General features: G+C 41.8%; 1 protein-coding gene across 4 annotated transcripts in view; it reads left to right on the forward strand.

The window, feature by feature from the left end:
- Positions 1-18,989, forward strand: part of ADGB (androglobin) — a 221,736-nt gene that overhangs the window by 150,417 nt on the left and 52,330 nt on the right. For all 4 annotated transcript variants that reach the window (XM_030556520.1, XM_030556521.1, XM_030556522.1 and 1 more), the window contains 2 exons: positions 6,558-6,745; positions 10,316-10,500. In XM_030556520.1, coding sequence (XP_030412380.1) covers positions 6,558-6,745; positions 10,316-10,500 — 373 coding nt within the window. The remainder of the gene's footprint in view (positions 1-6,557; positions 6,746-10,315; positions 10,501-18,989) is intronic.

An 18,989-nucleotide genomic window follows, 5' to 3' on the forward strand; every position in this document is an offset into this window, starting at 1 on the left:
ACTTCCATTGGCTGTGGTTTCTGGGTGGAGGGAATGTGCAGAGCTACCTGGCCATGCCTCCACCTAGCAGCTGAGTGAGACGAATGTCACCACTTCCGGGGAGCGCTGCCCAGAGCTCACCTCACCCTGTCCCGTGCCCCAACCCCTCTCCCTCCCCCATCCTGCTGCTGCTGGGGAGGAGCATGGGGGCCTGAGAGTGCCCTAGCAGCGTCCGGTACACCTGGCACAGGGACTGCCTGAGTTGCCTCTCAGCCAGTTTGACCGGCCACTGCAGAAGTCACAGAGGTCACAGAAAGTCATGGAATCCATGACTTCCATGACAAACTCGCAGCCTTAGTTATGAGGAGGTCCTCCTGGCTTTAGCTTTCTGGATTCCCAGAGAAGGTCCAGAATACGGTACAAGACCTTCCTTTGACAGTACTAAGTTGTTCTCTGGCAACACAGATGAATCTCTACACACATTAAAAGAAATAATCCCATTCACCTCCCCATCTGTCACCCTAAACCTCACTGGGATAAGGGGGAAGCATTGCTCCACATGCTTGATGTCCGGAGAGCCCTGGTCTTCTACCTGGATAGGCCTAAACGCATCAGGAAAACTTGCAGATAGTTTGTCTCAGTCACAGACAAATCAAAAGGAGCTGCTCTCTCTAAACAGAGGATCTCTAGGTGGATAACTGACTATATTAGTAATTGCTACCAACCTCATAATCTCAAAGTACCCACTGGCATATGAGGCCACTCAATGAGATCTATTTCCACCAATACAGCCTTTAAGAACATTCCTGTCATTGAAACATGTAAAGCTGCAACTCAGGCTTCTATGGATACATTTGCTGAACACTGTGCAATAATTCGTGATTCTGCTTTTGCTACTATGTTCAGCTCAGCTGTACTTCCTTCCACACTGGACTTGACTCCAAGCCCCCTCCTCCGTAAAGGGGAACTGCTCAGTATCACCTAGAGTGAAGCATCCATATGGATACTACCCAAAGAAGAAGAAATGGTTACTTAGCCTGTGCAGTAACTGCAGTTCTTTGAGATGTGTGTTCCTATGGGTGCTCCGCACTCCTTCCCCTCAGAGTTCCCTGTCATGGGGCTTTGTGGTACAGAAGGAATTGAGGATGGTTAGTCCATGCAGTACTGTATAGAAATAGCACCGAGCACAAGGCAGAGTAACACACATGCACAGGCCAACTGGATGCTGCCATGAGAAATTTCCAGTCGAAGGATCCAGAGGCGCAAATGCACCCCGAAGGGAGCACCTATGGGGACACTACTCAGAGAAGAACTGCAGTTACTGCACTGGGTGAGTAACCATTTCTTATTTCATTTTTAGTAATAGCTAATAATTCTAGACATGCTAGTACTGTGTATTTCACTAAACTCTCACATTGTTTTAATACTACTGCAGCCTATTTAAGGTTGTTTTAAGTTGAGACTGTCTTTTCAATCTGTCTTACTGAAACTTTTTTCTGTTAATGAAAACATATATTGCGTAAGTAAGAAATTCTGTGTTTTACCAATGCTGATAATGTGATATCTTTAACAAACAATTTTTCACTTAAACTTCTTTTTAATAGCATAGGAGACAAAACACTAAGGCTAGAATCCTAGTATTACTCCAGAATTGTGTGTTGTCTGTATTTTATTCACTTGAACTTTGCTTTCACATAATGAAACTCTCAATAAAAATACTATTTTAAATTAGACAGCTAGCGGTATTTTAATTGGCTTCATAATCATATATAGATCATTAAAATTCCAGTGGGCCAGCAAACAATGTAGAAAAGCCACAATAGTATTGGTGTGACATCATGCAGTTATTTTAACATAAATATACTATCCAATGCTATTATTAAGTTAACTGACTTTAAATACGAACAGACATTACACCTCCTTTCTAATAGTATGTTATAAAAAAAAACCAATGTAACACAGCTAATGAGAAATATCTAAATTCCTAAATGTCAGTATTAATGCAAACCAGATTCTTTTCTTGATATAACCCTACCAATTAAGTTTTATGCTGCCAAAACTATGACTCAGCAACTCTCGACAAAGGTTAAAATATCCACACATGATATTATTCTGCTGCAAAGCCAGTTCTGGAAAAAATTAAAGTTAATTTCAAAATGATTAATACTGAGGATAAAATCTGCAGAGTAGCAATAGTATCTGTCTCTCTTCTGCAGAGTTTACTGTGTAGATAGACACTTTAGCTATACATCTCTACCCCGATATAACACAACCCAATATAAGACGAATTTGGATATAACGCGGTAAAGCAGCGCTCCGAGAGGCGGGGCTGCACACTCTGGCGGATCAAATCAAATTCGATATAATGCGGTTTCACCTATAACACGGTAAGATTTTTTGGCTCCTGAGGACAGCGTTATATCGAGGTAGAGGTGTATCCTTGGCTGTATTTGGAAGCATACCATTTTAATCTAAACTCTTTCCCTGTATAATCCTATCTTCCGCTACCAAGAAGATATCACATTATTTCTTTATTTTTTTTATTGTTCACAAGGTTTTTATGAGTGGATGGAATAATGAGATAGAATAAGGAACAAAGTACTGCTGAATCTTCAACTGGAGTCCAAAGATTCTATTTTTTTAATCATTTGTAAGTGTTCTAAAATTGTTGGTCCAATCAAGCAAATGATTTTTGACCAAATTTTCTGCATTATTTATTATGTTCAATAAATAAGAAAGGCTTTGGGATCTGATCTTAAATACATATGCACCTGAATACCTATAATCATTTAGACCCTGAGTCATGGTAATACCTAAGCGTGTGCTTAAATCTGTTCCTGTTGAGGAAAGCTCTTAAATGTGTGCTTAAATCCTGTTAAGGTCAATGAGACTGAAGCATGTATTTAAGTGCTTACCTAAATAGAGGTGTTTTCCTGAATCCTGGCTTTGGCCTTGAGTAGTCTGTATTGTCCAATTGATTACAAGTGAGTAAAGTTACTCATAGGTATGACTTTGCAAAATGGTGTCACTGTATTATAAATGGTCTTTTTTTCATTGCTTTTTGAGCTCTCATTTTAAACACTTACTAATCCTGATAATAGAACACAACACAAGACCAAAACAGATAAATCTGAAGCCAAAAGACAGGAGATTGGGAGCTGTGCTGTATTTCTTATTTAAAACTTGGTTGACTTATTTATTTGAATCTGAAGTTCTGAAGTAGAAAGAGCATGAAAAGTAAACCTCTTGTTCAATTTTTCAAAAACTGAAATGTGAAAAACTAAAATGTGTATTTGTTGCTCAATGCACCATGTACTAGTATTTGTTACTTTCCAAATTTATAAAATTGACTTACATATAGCTTTATAATTTGGTATTCATACACTGATTATAGTGCAATTCTATAGTATTTATGATTAAGGGCTTGATCCCAAAGTCCACTTTTACAATGGGAGTATTTCTGTTGACTTCAGTGGACTTTGGTTAAGGCCCAAAAAGAAGAGGAAGACAAATTGTAGCATGAATATGATTGAATATAGGCTAATTAAGATATTCTGTGTTTGTAAAGGCAAGCATTGATATATCATATTGATTGCACTGCAATTTGCCAGTTAGTGAGTGATTCAAAATCTTAAATGCTTTTTATAAATTCTGACACACAATTCAATCAAAGCTAAAATCTTTTTTTCTGAAATCTGGTGTATAGGATAAAATTTGCAGACCAACCTTTCCCAATAATTCTTAATACAAAACCATGCATAATATTGTTTTTCCTCTGGTATTTTTATTGAGTGTTTCATTATACAAAATTCTGTTTTTGGTATAATTTTCCAAACATAGCATTGGAAATAGGGATGTGACAAATCTTCAGTTCATATTTGATTTATGTACAAATACAGCTATGCTATCCCAGGTCCCAACTCATCACTGGCTTCCTGTCCCAGTGTAGGGACCCTCAACTCTCTTTTTTGCACTTCTTACCACAGAAAATTCTTTACCTATTCTTTCCTGTTTATCTGTCTCCCCACCTGATCTGAGACCCTTTCCCCAACCATACCATTTGCTCCCAGCCACCACTATCAATATACATATGCAGTGAATAGAAAAGCCAGTTATTGTGTATTTAGCCACATCATCCAGAAAACATGAATCCAGCACACCCCTCCCCACCTCTGTTGAGTGGAACTAACTTGTACCAATCTGTTGTCCACACTAGGGGCTACTGGATATGGAGAGGCATGAAATATAAACCCCAACAATCCTCCCTCTGTTTTTAATGGGCCAGGTATTTTTGCTGTTGCTGAACAGAAAATGAATAAACAGTAGTACACTTATTAAAAAAAATGCAAATAAGTCAGGCTTTAATAAGTTACTTTGAGGTCCAGTAACAATGGAGCATGGGGGATCTGACCAATGGGCAGCAGGGAGTGATAGGATACATCCCCTTGGGAAAAGTGCACCTTGTATCACTCTCTAGCAGTTCTCTCTGGCTGACTGGAGGAGCAGTATTGTCCTCCAAGGCAAGTAGCATCCAGCTGCACTCACCAAAGGCAAGGTCATCACAACATGGGGACTTTGGGAAGTGGGATTGAATTCATTTACGGTGGTAATTTCAAAAGAGCACAGCATTGGCCTAAACTCTACTCTGTTAAAGCCAATGCTAAAACTCCCATTGACTTCAGTGGAAGCAGATTAGGTAAACAGCTGGATGCTTTTGAAAAATCACACACCTTCAAAGCATTCATAGATGTTTAAGTAGTGGAGAAACTGGTTCTATCCCTCTGAAATAGTCTATCTCTGAAGTGATCTAAGTCTTCTGAGCTAGTTCCTGCTAAAGTGCAACCCCAATTATCCAAACAACTCAGGAGACCCCAAAAAATTATGGAAAATTGAGGACCCAGGATATACATACACAGAAGGGAGGGAGAGCTTTCAAAGCAGGAGAGAGAGAAACACAGAAATAAAGAAAGATTAAAAAAAGAAAATAGGGTGGGAATGGTGTGGGAAAGAAAGAACCAAAGGGTTTATGCATTTTTTAGACGTTAGTTTCAGTAGTCACAGTCATTTTTTGTATCTGTTTCCTTTCATTTAAATTATTCATATTTGAAAGAAAATGTCAGTATAATAATAACTTGAGGATGCTGCCATAATCCACAGCGTTGCCAATTTAAATGGAACAGAAGAAAACTTTTCTGTTCTATGGAAGTATATTTTTATTATTTAACATTTATATTGCGTTAGAACCCAAGTCCCCTGTTAAGATAATGGTGCTGGACATTGTACAGCCACATTATAAGAAGTTGTTCCTTCCCTAAATTCTTAACGATTTAGCAAAAATTCCTATTTTTATGTCAGTGGAAGATGATTTCCTTTCCTCTGCATTGTTCAGTCTAGACCACAGAAATCTGTACCTCTACAGTCAGTGTTATATAACATTTTAGAACTAGCTATAACCCTTCTCTCTTCTGCTTTCACTACCCCCTTCCTCACCCACTTCCTACCTCAAATCCTCCGTTCTCTCTATATTTCAGCAGGGATATTTCCATTCCACCCTCCTTCACTAGTTCTCATCCAGGCTTTACAGCTTATGCTGTGAAACAGTCCTTTGCCTTTCATGGTACATTTTTTCAGTTTTACCTATATTAGGTAACACCAGAGTTCTGAGTTCTGGTCAGTGTGAAGTTACCCTAAAAATATTTTATAGGAATTTTACATTATCTTATACACTGATGTCAATATGTCCTTTTTTATGGTAATAGCGTCATTTGATGTCAGTATTATCTTCAAACAAGGTAAACCTAAAGCATAACTTCTGGGGAATGGCGTTGAAAATACAGCTCACTGACATTTCCCTGCCTCTGCCTTATGGGATTTGGGGCAGGGGGAGGGAACCAAAAAGCATCACTGAAGTTTGTTTGTTGTCTCGTTCATAATTCAGAATGAAAGTTCTCAGCTTGTGAAATAACCTTTGGTTATTCCTCTAGTGTATCTACTTCCATTTATAATAGATGTTGGGGTGGAGGGAGAGAACCAAGGCATATTTTAGAGAAAGAAAATGAACTCTATTTGCAATCATTGCTATTGCTATTGAATTAATATGGATGGCACTCAGATACTGCAGCAGTATAAAACCCTAAGATAAAGAAATAAGTGGCAGTTCATCGGACACAAGTAAAATGAACAATAAGAGAACAAAATCAGAATAATCATGGGGAGAGTCAGGGCTGGCTCTAGGCATCAGCATTCCAAGCATGTGCTTGGAGCAGCAAAAACCCTGGAGCCAGCCCTCGGGAGAGTTATCATAAGTATTATGAACATGCTGAAATAATGTTTAAGATTTGATCAATATTTTCCAAATTGGATTTTGCATGACTTGCCATTTAAAATTTTACCAAATATAAACAATGTTACCAAGGGATTCACTATGAGCTCCTTAAGCTATAGTAGGATCATAAGAGAGCGATAGTACTCCACATTAGCAGTGTTTGCCCTCTGTGGGTACACGGTATTCGTTGTAAGTGCATCATTTTTAGTGATGTTCATTTCTAATGAACAATGACATGTTTTCTGTTTTTCAGAAAGGATACACATTCATGGCTGAAGCACATACTGGTGACTTACCTGTAGCAGCTGGGAAATGGAGACTACGTCTCATTGGTTCGCATAGTCCACTCCCCATTCTCTCTCGTGACGTTGTAAACAATTTCTATTCCACTAAGGAAATTAAAGACTATTATATACCCAATGACAAGCACATTGTATTCAGGTAAATTTTGGAAGGAGAAGAATTTAAATGTCACTTTTTATATGAACACTACTCATGGGAAAATGATATTATTTTTGGAAGAAAAATGCTTTCAAGCAAAGAGGAAAGATATTCTTGAATTTTACAGGCAATTATGTTTATTCGATATGAAAGTCAGACTTGAACATTTCCCCAGATTAGGGTTTAATTTTCTAAAATATTGCCACTAGTTAGTGCAGATGTGGGGTGTGGTGCCGTGGTAAAGAAATATTACATTTAACTCATTCTTTTAAAATAATAATAATATATCTTGTACTTCAGTACCATGGATCTCAGAAAATGATATAAACTTTAATAATTTAAACTTCATAATCCCTCTGAGATAGTTTCCCCATTTGCAAAATGCACATTACAATGCTAACCTAAGGCACAGAACTGGTTGGCTCCAGTCAGTGAGAAAGATGGGAACAGAATCAGGGGTCCTTACACTGGGTCCCTTGCTCTAACTGCCAGACACATTCCCATCCTATAATATTGGAAGGCAAGTTTCATTTGATTGCAAATTATACACATTTGATTAGAGCATGCATATTCTTTTAGGACAGAATATTTCATATCAACATAAGCAATTATTTGGGTTTGTAGTATTTTTTCAATGGACTAAAATGATTTTGGGCCAGATCCTGAGCTGGCATAAATAGCCATGGTTCATTGACGTCAAAGGAGCTATGCCAATTTACCCCAGCTGATTAACTGGCTCTTGGTTCAGATCTGTGAGCAGATCCCTGTTCAAACATGTAAATACAGCAGTATTTAACGGTGTGTAAAAAAAAAAAAAAAAAAACCTTCTAGTATTATATAACCCTCTGTTACTGTATACATGTTTCGGTTTTTAAATGTGGAAGTGAAAGCTCTATTAAAGCAGATTTGGACTAGTCACATGCCTAAAAGATAAGCACACACATAGACTTTGTAGGATCAGGGTCTAACTTTTATACATGGGTCTTGATCGAGCAGTATTACAACTTTTCACACCACAGTCTGAAATCAGTGGGATTACTCATGGAGTAAAGGTAACATAATCAGTCCCAACAGAAATAAAGATAATTAAATTCCAGAAAAACTTGAAATGGAAATATAACAAATACTCTAATTCAGGGTTCGGCAACCTTTCAGAAGTGGTGTGCTAAGTCTTCATTTATTCACTTTAATTTAAGGTTTTGCGTGCCAGTAATACATCTTAATGTTTTTAGAAGGTCTCTTTCTATAAATCTGTAATATATAACTAAACTATTGTTGTATGTAAAGTAAATAACTTTATTTAAATGTTTAAGAAGCTTCACTTAAAATTAAATTAAAATGCAGAGCACCCTGGACTGGTGACCAGGACTCAGGCAGTCTGAGTGCCACTGAAAATCAGCTCGCATGCCGCCTTTGGCACATGTGCCATAGGTTGCCTACCCCTGCTCTAAATTCTTGTTAACGGTGCCATGCCTTGGGCAGTTTTCCCTTTTTCTCTTGTCTGTGCTCCTTCAAAAAAATTTAAATTATGTTCACAGGCTTATATGTCTGAATGTTCTTTACCTATCGCTAGTGCATATCGATAGTTGCTGACTTTTTTTTTAAATGTACATTATCCTGTCTTTTTACTTTGTTTCCTTTGGTAAACCTAAGAATTTTGAACCTGGGAAAGATGGGGGAAGGGTTTCATACTGAAAGTTGTGATACAACTTTAGCTAATTCATGGTAGTTTGAACAACAAAAGTCTTGTTTTAGTTGCATCTGATGACTTTCAAGTCAAGGCTTAGTGTCTTGGGCTCCAGTTCAGGACACAATTTAAGCTAAAGCCCATAGAATATCAGGGTTTGGAAGGGACCTCAAGAGGTTATCTAGTCCAACCCCTTGCTCAAAGCAGGACCAATTCCCAGACAGATTTTTACCTCAGTTCCCTAAATGGCTCACAACCCTGGGTTTTGCAGGCCAATGCGCAACCCACTGAGCTATTCCCTCCCCCGAAAATATAAATATTGAGATATACCTATCTCAGAACTGGAAGGGGTCTTCAAGGGTCACTGAGTCTAGTCCCCTGCCTTCACAGCAGGACCAAGTACTGCCCCTGATAGATTTTGCCCTAGATGGTCCCCTCAAGAATTGAACTCACAACCCTGGGTTTAGCAGGCCAATGCTCAAACCACTGAGCTACCTCCCCCAAATTATACAAGTATGTGGTTTAGTGCTTTTTTGAATGAAGATGCTTTTCTTAATTGGGTTTTAGACATTCTAACTGTAACCCTTCTGCCCCTCTGATTTGGCAGCAACAAGGGCCGGGTTCAGTATCCAGGGGTTCCGTTTCAGTAACACAATGCATAACCGGCTCAAGCCCCCACCCAGTGACCTGGGACACTCACATACCACACCCTCCTGGGTGCCTCTAGGAGGCAATACTTCCCCTCTCGCAAGCACGGAGTCTGAGTGTAGCGAAATCTTTTTAATAAAGGAAGGAATCAATGCAGCATCCCATTGGAGAAACACCACAAACAGGGTTATAACACAGACCATAAATGAAAACCCACCTCCAAGTACGTTTGGCACTGTCCTTTTTCCCCTTAGGGTTTTAAGTCCAATCACCCCAAAGTCCAACAACCCAAAAGTCTCTGGTCAATGCCACCCCAGAGTTCGAGAGTTTATCTGTAGAGGTCCCTCCCCCCAGCCTGGGTAGAAAGGGGCACCTTACATGGTCCGGGGCCAACTGCCCTGCCTCTCCGTGGGTTCTGCTTCCACCTTTTCCACGAACTGCTCCGCTTTACCAGCTGCTCCACTCTGCTCCTCCAGCCGTCCTCAGAAACTGCTCCGCTCCACCAGCTGCTCTGCTCCATGAGCTGCTCCAGTTCTCTCTGCAAACTGCTCAGCTCTGCTCGCTCACTCTGTGGGCCGTTCCACCCATCCCACAACTACTCCGCTCTGCCAGCCACTCTGCTCCCACCAGCTGTCCCGTGATCCGCTCCAGCCATCCCCACAACTGCTCCACTCCACCAGCTGCTCTGTTCCACAGTATAGCTTCAGGCTCCCCCACTAGTTAGCACAGTACTCAGTGCTCTCAGCTCAGTAATTTCAGCTCTTTAGTGATTTCAACTCTTAGTGATCTCAGCTCTTAGTAGGGGAGCCCCAGTGCTAGTGCACCATTAGCCCAAAGTTCAGCTCAATAACCTGTATTTAGATTCTTGAGGGAATAAAAAAAATCAACTCTGACATTCCACAGTGGAGAGAGGACGGGGTGGAACTGGTGCTTCTGGCTCCCCAAGGAGACTGCACCACAAAGCACAGATACCCATCCCCAGCCTCTCTCAATTCACTGGGTTTTGGAACCCATGTCCCTTGTCTAGCAAGTACCACCCAACTGAGGGTGAGTCATTTGTCACCAAGCAGTCCCACAGCTCGGCAGTCTGGGATAGAGTAGGCGTGCCTATGCAAATACACTCTCTGAAATTCTTTCCAGCAGATGTCAGGGTAGAGCTTATCCTGACTCTGCTTACATCACAATGAAAAATCTGGTTTAGTTGCTTATGTTGTTGGAATTTTTCTCCTCTTTAGGTATGCAGTAAAAGTCACAGCATCACATATTGCTACAGTGCAGGTACAAACCTCTAAATCAGATGTGTTCATTAAATTGCAAGTCCTGGATAGTGAGGAGGAAATTGTAAGCACTATTGGAAAGGGCCATGCTGTCATCCCTGCATTTAATTTCTTGTGTACTGAAAGGCCTTTAAGTTCTCAATGTAAGTATTTTATTTTGCATTTCAAGAGGAATATGCATTCTAATAATGGCTTTAAATAAGGAATAACCTTTAAAACACACACAGGAACTATGATTTTTTCCCAATTTTTCCTTGAATTATGTAATTTTCCTCATTTCATTGTAATTTTCCTCATTTCATTGTGAATTTCAGCTCTCTTCTACACTCTGCTTTGACATGAGGGCCAGAAATGCTTAGTGGCCCCAGGGAGAGTTGGAAGTGAGGTTGGTTGCATAGTTGCCTAGCATTACTATTTGCCTGTGACTTTTGCCTAAGTTTTCTGACTCATCTATGAGTAATTTGGATTTATGCCATAATTAATGCAGATCCTTAGTTCTAAGATTTTTATGTGGACACGTTTCCCTTGTCAGAGGGAACTGAGATATATTCTCTTCTCAAATCTTGTTCTTACCATTTGATCTTCAGAGATTAAAACATAAGCATTCTTTTGTTTGTTAGTCTAGAAAATACCCCTTGACAAGCATTATTTTTTATCCCTGGCTCTTCCTCCCCTGCAACCTTCATCATGGGAATAGAGGATTCTGAAGGAACTACTAATAGTACCAGATTTATAGAGGGCATAAATAGCCATGAGAATATTGGCAGCTCATTATAATGCCAACAGAAGTATTGATAAAAAGTTATCTTAGAGGGAACATTCCAATTTATACAGAATTTCCTTTGGGACTAAATTTAATTATCAGTTACTATACATACATACACTCTCTCTCTCTCTCTCTCCTCTTTTATCTGAATAATTTTGTCTCAGACTGAGAAATTTATAATGTTTGCTTAGCTTGTTTTCTTTCCCATTAATTTTATTATCACTAGCCATATCTAGTTTAGTAGACCTTTTCATTTTTTCTACAACAGCTTTTAAATATTAGAAGTAAAAAACTGAACCTTGATTTGTGTCAGCTCTTGCAAATTTAGCATCTAGCTTTCTTCCTGAACTAGTAGATTGACATTTGATTCTTAAGTACTGTTTAATTGTATTGTTATGGAGCAATGATTGTGATTAAAATAATATCAGGTATGTATTTGTATTTCAGACACTTTCATTACTGTGCTAAAGTAATTTCAATTCAGATGAAATACACCATACTTATTAAATTCTTAATATATCTAACAATCTGTAAAGGGTTTATATCAATGTGCTTTCCAATCTCAGCGTCACTTGTTTAGTCTTCACTTGTTTTGCTGTTATCCATGTGTTTTCTAACCACATTGTTTGCAATTTGCTTACAAGATCTAGATACAGGGCTGAAGTTTACAGAAACATATACAGATATTTCTGTGTAATCTCATTCTGTGTAGGGTTTACTGCCCTACATGTTTTCTTCAAATATATGCAATAATACAGCAATGATTAATTCAAAGCAAACAGCTAACTCAACTACTACACTTATACATAGCACTATGCATCAATGTTGAAATTTTAACAGAAGTAAATCTTTATATACCAATAATCCTCTTGCAATCAGCCAGTTTCTACCTCTCTATCAGTATATTAGCAGCTTAAGGCAAAGACAAATCATTCAACTACTGGTGTTTTTTCTGTAAGATTATTCTTTGGTAATGATCAAAATGGTGTCTCTTCATGCATTCGTCTCCAGTAGTTTTGCACAGATGGTTCTGTAATGAAATGCATGATTTTTTTTGTAACTTTAATTTATCTTTTATAAATTACCAATACTACATAAGAAAAATATCTAATTTAATCAGAACAAATGTAGACATTTCTGATTACTGTATGCATTACACTTCAGTATCCTCAAAAAAAAAGGCTACTAAGATTCAGCAAAAATACATTGTAATCACAAATTTTATTTCCCCCTTAAACTAATGTCACTTATTTTAATGGGTGCTGTGGAGAATGTAGAGTTAATCTGTAACAATTTTATGATTACATGACCTCGCTATTAAAATAGTCAGTGTAGAGCTGTGTGGGTTGTTTGACTGTGGGAATGTATTGATTGATTTAGTTAATTAGTGGGCAGTTGGAAAAACAAGTAGGAAGGCCACACAATAGCTTGGATAAAGAACAGCTCCGCAAACACTTGAAAGACAATACCAAGCTATCAGCTGAGATGTGACTTCTAGGCTCCAACAAAGTTATATGGTTACTCGGCCAAGGCCATGAGCCTAGAGATCAAAAGGCTCCGTTAAAATGTCCCTTTTTGAAGAAAGGGAGGGAGAGTGGGTTGTCAGCAGCTGCTTGAGGGGAGATGCTGACAGAGAGCTACCAACAAAGGGAAAGTCTGCAGCAGGACTGTCTGTCCCTCCTGGCCTAGAGGTGGGGGTACCTAGTCTCACAAATAAGGGCAACTGCACCTGTGTTCCCCCTCCATGGCACCCATTCTTAGGCTTCTGGCACTTCAACCATCATCTCTCTTGGAGAGAGACATGCATCCCCTAATCTGCACAAAGGTATTTCCAGGCTACACAGTTCCCTGCCTACCCTGTAAATTCCCCAACATGTCAGACTTTGCCTTCCTTCCTCACAGGCTAGAGAAAGCGCAGTTGTCAACAGTTAAGTTACCACTAAAAGCATTACAGAGAAACATAAAAAACAATAAAAGAACCTACACGCATGCTAATCAGCTTACCAGCAATCACCCAGCTCCAAGAAGGGCGGTGGCAGGTGAACAGTCTTTCAGACACCACCAAGGGGTTTCTCTGTGGTCACAATTTCATGACAGTTGTTAGCTCAGAACAAGCACACTCATGAAAAGTTTAGTCCTTCCCCCCTTTTTTTTTGTACAACCGAGTCTTTGATCTGGGAACAGGCAATTCTTCTTTGAATGATTGTACATGTCCATTCCCCTGTAGATGGTTGTGCACACCAGTGCACAAGTGTGGGAGAGTTACCCATCAGCCCACGCACCCCAGCATCCTCTGCTGTTTGGCACATGTCACTCAGGTATAAAGGGCTGAGTTGCCCCTTGCCTCGCTCAGTTCCTTCCTACTGACCAGGAAGGTTGTTGGAGGTCCCTGCCTTGGCTTCTTTTCTTGATATCTGTAAAAGTACCTGTGTGTAATTAGACAGGTATAAAAAAAAATCTTAACTGTTTTTGTAGTTTTGTGTGGTACCAGAATCAGTTTGGGTGCTGTCACCTGCACTGGAGATATGCTGCACTCTCTGGGTTTCAAGCCCTGCCACTGTTGTAACAAAGCTATACATAATAGTGACCCTCACCCCACCTGCCGCAAGTGCTTCAGAGAGGCTCATGTAAGCAATAAGTGTGGCATTGCTAAGGGCTTTAAGCCCAGTTCAGACAGATTAAAATATCTGCTGATGGAACTGGCACTGCAGCCTCCATCTGAGCCCTCTACCTTGGTCCAAGTACTGGGTGCCAAGCACCTCAGTGTCAGTGAGCATCACACCTCCAGAACTACTGGTTGTGACGTTCCCCTCTGGTGTTATCTGAACCAGTGATCTATTAGGCTTCTCCAATCCTTGACTCTGGGAACCAGCTCTGCTGTGAGAACCCCCACTCCTGGGCTGTTCACGCACAGCCTCTGGCATGTAAGCTGCTCCCAGCTACTTGCAAGCTAATGACACTAGCCAATATCTCCGGTCCCAGACTCAACCCTAGGAACCTCCATCTTGCAGTGTCCAGTTATGCCCACTGGATGCTGCAAGCTTATATAAGTTCGTCAATTTAATAAAGAAATTGATATGTACCAGGCTTGTTATCCCAAGGGGAGCCTCTGACACACTTCAAACCAAACGCACTGCTTCAGGTAGAATAAACAAACAGATTTATTAACTATAAAGATAGATTTTAAGTGATTATAAGTCAAAGCATAACAAGTCAGAGCGGTTACCAAAAAAAAATAAAATATAGGCACGCAGTCTAAACTCTCAACCTTATTAGACTGGGCAGCAATTAGATGAAGCAGTTTTTCTCACCCCACTGGATATTGCAGTCCTTAATATACAGGTTTGTTCCTTAAACCTGGGCCAAGCTCCTGTGTTGGAGTCTTGTCTTTTACTCAGTGTCTTGGTTGCTTGCAGCATAGGTGGGGGAAGAGAAGGGCCCCCGTATGTGTCTACTCTGCCTGTTATATACTCTCAGTCCATGTGCTTGTAGAACACAAGTCCAGGCATGTCTGGAGTGCATTGCTGAGTCTCTCCAAGCAAGGCTGAGCAGTTCTCCTGGTGTGGCCTCCTGCAGGTGAGTCATCTCATTGTAGCTCCCTTGCTGGACAATGGCTGTTAATAGGTTGATACCCCACCCGAGTGCTGGTTACTTTCCTTGCCGTTGCCTCTGGGGAGCTAATATCTGGCTGATTCCCAAACTTACAGCATGTTTTACAATTCTCGTAACTTCATATGCATTAATGATATACATATATGGATAGAGGAATGACTTTCAGCAGATCATGACCTTTCCCCGATACCTTATAAGGCATGCTTTATATGTAAGATCATGATTATATGAAAATGAGAAATATGGGGGTTACAGTACGCTCCCCCACGCCCTCTACCTCAGTCCAAGTACTGGGTACCAAGCACCTCCGTGTCAGTGAGTATCACACCTCCAGCACTACTGGTCTTCTTTTTTGCATATGCGAAACATGCCTTAGATGGCACATGACCTGGAATCATCACTGAATTTGGTTAGCTGGTTGAATCATTAGCTTCCCCAGCCCAAGCGAGATACTGATGGGGAGTGTGACATAAACATACCAGATGCAGGTCAGCATCATTGGTACCCAGGAAGAGGCACTGGAAATTGGACTCGGTAACGGGATCTTCAAAAGACTCAGAGGATGAGCACTTCTAAAGACCCAGTGTGATGGGTTGGATCACAGAAACCCCCTTGGGGCTGCCAACTGATGTTCCAAGACTATTTCTGCTCCTGCTTTCCCTGCCAGTTTGGGACTCCAGCACCCAGTCTTGTTGAGTCAGACACACCAGTCTGCTCCACCACAGACCAGGGTCTGAACCACGTGCCCCAAAGCTGCAGATTTAACTGAAAGCAACTTAGGAAGTGTCCTGTATTTAACACTCAGATGCCCAACTCCCAGTGGGGTCCAAACCCCAAATAAATCCATTTTACCCTGTATAAAGCTTATGCAGTGTAAACTCATAAATTGTTCTCTCTCTATAACACTGATAGAGGGAGATGCACAGCTGTCCCCCCCCCAGTATTAATACATACTCTGGGTTAATTAATAAGTAAAAAGTGATTTTATTAAATACAGAAAATAGGATTTAAGTGGTTCCAAGTTGTAACAGACAGAACAAAGTGAATTACCAAGCAAAATTTAAAAAAACACACGTCTATGTCTAATACAGTAATAAAACTGAATTAAAATAAAATCTTTATCTGAGATAAAATCTCACCCTCAGAGACATTTCAATAAGTTTCTTTCACAGACTGGACGTCTTCCTAGTCTGGGCACAACCCTTTCCTCTGGTGCAGCCCTTGTTCCAGCTCACGTGGTAGCTAGGGGATTTCTCATGATGCCTCCCCTTTTGTTCTGTTCCACCCACTTATATATCTTTTGCATAAGGTGGGAATCCTTTGTCTCTCTGGTTTCCCACCCCCCCTTCTCAATAGAAAATCACCAGGTTAAAGATGGATTCCTGTTCAGGTGACATGATCACATGTCACTGTAAGACCCAAGCCTTCATTCCTCCCAGCCTGACTCACAGGAAGGCCTGCCTGCAAACAGAGCCATCCACAGTCAATTGTCCCGGTTGATGGGAGCCATCAAGATTCCAAACCACCATTAATGGCCCACACTTTGCATAATTACAATAGGCCCTCAGAGTTATAGTTCATATTTCTAGTTTCAGATAGAAGAGTGATACATTTATACAAATAAGATAACCACACCCAGTAGATTATAAGCTTTGTAATGATACCTTACAAGAGACCTTTTGCATGATGCATATTTTAGTTACATTATATTCACACTCATCAGCATACTTTCATAAAATCATATAGAGTGCTATGTCAAACCCAGGAAGGCATTCAAGGAGGAAGCACTCCCCAGAGCACACCTCTAAACAGGGGAGTTCACTGACTCCAGAGCTTGCTGAAACTGGCTCTTGAAACATCTTCATCAGCATCTCCTCATGCCACAGTACCACAGAGTGTCTTCCTGGCACTATATACTCCTGAGGCATTTGAGGCTGCAAGAGAAATGTTAAACCTCTCAGTGCCAGTAGTTCAAGAGATTTACCCAGCTTTAGCGCCCAAGGTACCACCTCCAACACCTTCACCTCAACACCAACGTACCGATGTGGGCAGCATGGGCGTGGTCTCAAGAAGAAACTTCCTCATCTGATTCTGAAGTGGGAGCCTATGTATTCCAACCTTGCCAGTCTCGATATGTCACCTGCCCACCCTGCTTTCCACCTCAGTGCCAGCAGGAAGCTAGCAGGAGGGGATCCTTGGGCTATGCATAGATGGAGTCTGGGGCTGTATCAATGGACTTTTTTGAAGCTGTGAGGTTCCCCTCCCCCCATGCAACCAAGAATGTCCCCACAGCCATCTCCATCTCCTGGACCTCAGGAGCATTGTCTCCACAAGCAGGGCCGGTGCAAGGATGTTTCGCGCCCTAGGCGAAACTTTCACCTTACCCCCCCACCCCCGCGCAGCAGCTCCCCCCCTCCACCCTGAGGTGCACTACCTGCGGCAGCTCCCCACCATCCACCCTGAGGCACACACATCCCCTGCCCCAGCTCACCCCTGCCCCGCCTCCTACCCGAGGACGCCGTGGCTGCTTCACTTCTCCCGCCTCCCAGGCTTGCAGTGTCAATCAGCTTAGGGGCCGCAAGCCTGGGAGGCGGGAGAAGTGAAGCAGCCACAGTGTTCTTGGGTAGGAGGCGGGGCAGGGGTGAGCTGGGGCGGGGAGTTCCCCTGCGTACCGCCCCCCCCCTTACTTGCAGCAGGCGGCCCTCCCTGCGCTCCCCTGCCCCAACTCCCTCCGCCTAAATGCCGGCGGTGACTGGGGTGGCCAAAGATCTGGCCACTGCAGTCACTGTCGAAGAAAATGCTGCCCCCGCAAATCCCAGTGCCCTAAGCAACCACCTAGGTCGCCTAAATGGTTGCACCGGTCCTGTCCACAAGCAATGTAGCATCAGTACCAAGGCCGACACTGAGCACAGTCGGGATCCATCTCATGAACCTCTGCAAGAGGAGCAGGAACTGGACCAGCTCTTGCTACCTGTAACTTCCTCCTCCTTATCCCCAGATGAGGCAATTATAGCAGAGGCTATTTCTGCTCCTCCATACGATTTTAAGACTTATAAGGAGCTGTTGAGGAGGATGGCTGTGACCCTCGATATCCACCCAGAGCGGGTCTGGGAAAAATACCATAAGCTGGTGAATGTGATATTTGCAGCTCCAGCTAGAATAGTTTTAATAAATGAGGCTGTCTTGAAGCTTACCAGTGTCCTCTGACAGACCCCAGATTCTCTGCCTCTGACTGCAAAAAGAGTGCAGAGACAGTACTATGTCCTTTCTCAAGAGTGTGAGCACTTAACCATTCTCCTCTAGGCTCATTTGTGGCTGCAGCCAATGAAAAGGAAAGACAGGGACACCAGACTTCAACCCCCAAAAATAAAGAGGACAAGAAGCTGGACTTATTTTAGAAGAAGCTTTATTCTGCACGTGGGTTACAGAATCATATTTCAAACTAGCAAGCTTTGCTGGGATGCTGCGATTTCACCATGTGAGATACAGTTTCAGCATTCAAAGACAAGCTCCCAGATGAGGTGAAACAGGAGTTCCAGTCTTTAGTAGAGGAGGGCAAATTGGTCTCCAGAACTGCTTACAGGCAATCTCAATGCAGCAGATTCTGCTGCATGAAGCATGACCTCTGTCATCACAATGAGCTGCTCACCCTGCTTACGTTCTTCTAGCCTCCTTTCAAAAGTGCAACAGACAGTCCAGAGCCTACCGTTTGCTCTTTTCGGAAAAGACTGAAGAGATTCTGCATAGTCTCAAAGATTCTACATCAACTCTGAAATCCCTGGGCATTTGCAGCCCAGCAGTGAAGCAGAAGGAGTTCTGCCATCATCAGTCTTAGTGTTTTCCAGGATTTGCTCCTTGAGACCAAGACCTACCAACAAGAAGGAGCAGAGGTTCTTCTTCGAGTGCTTGTTCATATCGATTCCAATCAGGTGTGCACGGGCTGTGTGCACAGTTGTCAGAAACTTTATTCCTTAGCAGCTCCTGTTGGGTCGGCTAGGGAGCCCCATAGAGTGGTGCCTTCATGGCACTCAGTATATAACCCTGCAGACCTGAGCCCCCTTCAGTTCCTTTTAACCATGGCAGACTTTGGAACAGTGCTCGGCTTGCTCAGTAAGTGCTCCCTTAGCTTTTCTTGTTAGATTTAGTTTGTGTTTAGTTTTATTAGTAGTTTAGTTAGATAGTAGGTGGGGAACGGGGTACATTCCCAATCCCTATCTCTTCCCTGGGCTCCGGGGCATGCTGTGAGCCCAAGGC

Source organism: Gopherus evgoodei, chromosome 3 (assembly GCF_007399415.2).
Source record: "Gopherus evgoodei ecotype Sinaloan lineage chromosome 3, rGopEvg1_v1.p, whole genome shotgun sequence".
Classification (NCBI taxonomy): Eukaryota; Metazoa; Chordata; order Testudines; family Testudinidae; genus Gopherus; species Gopherus evgoodei.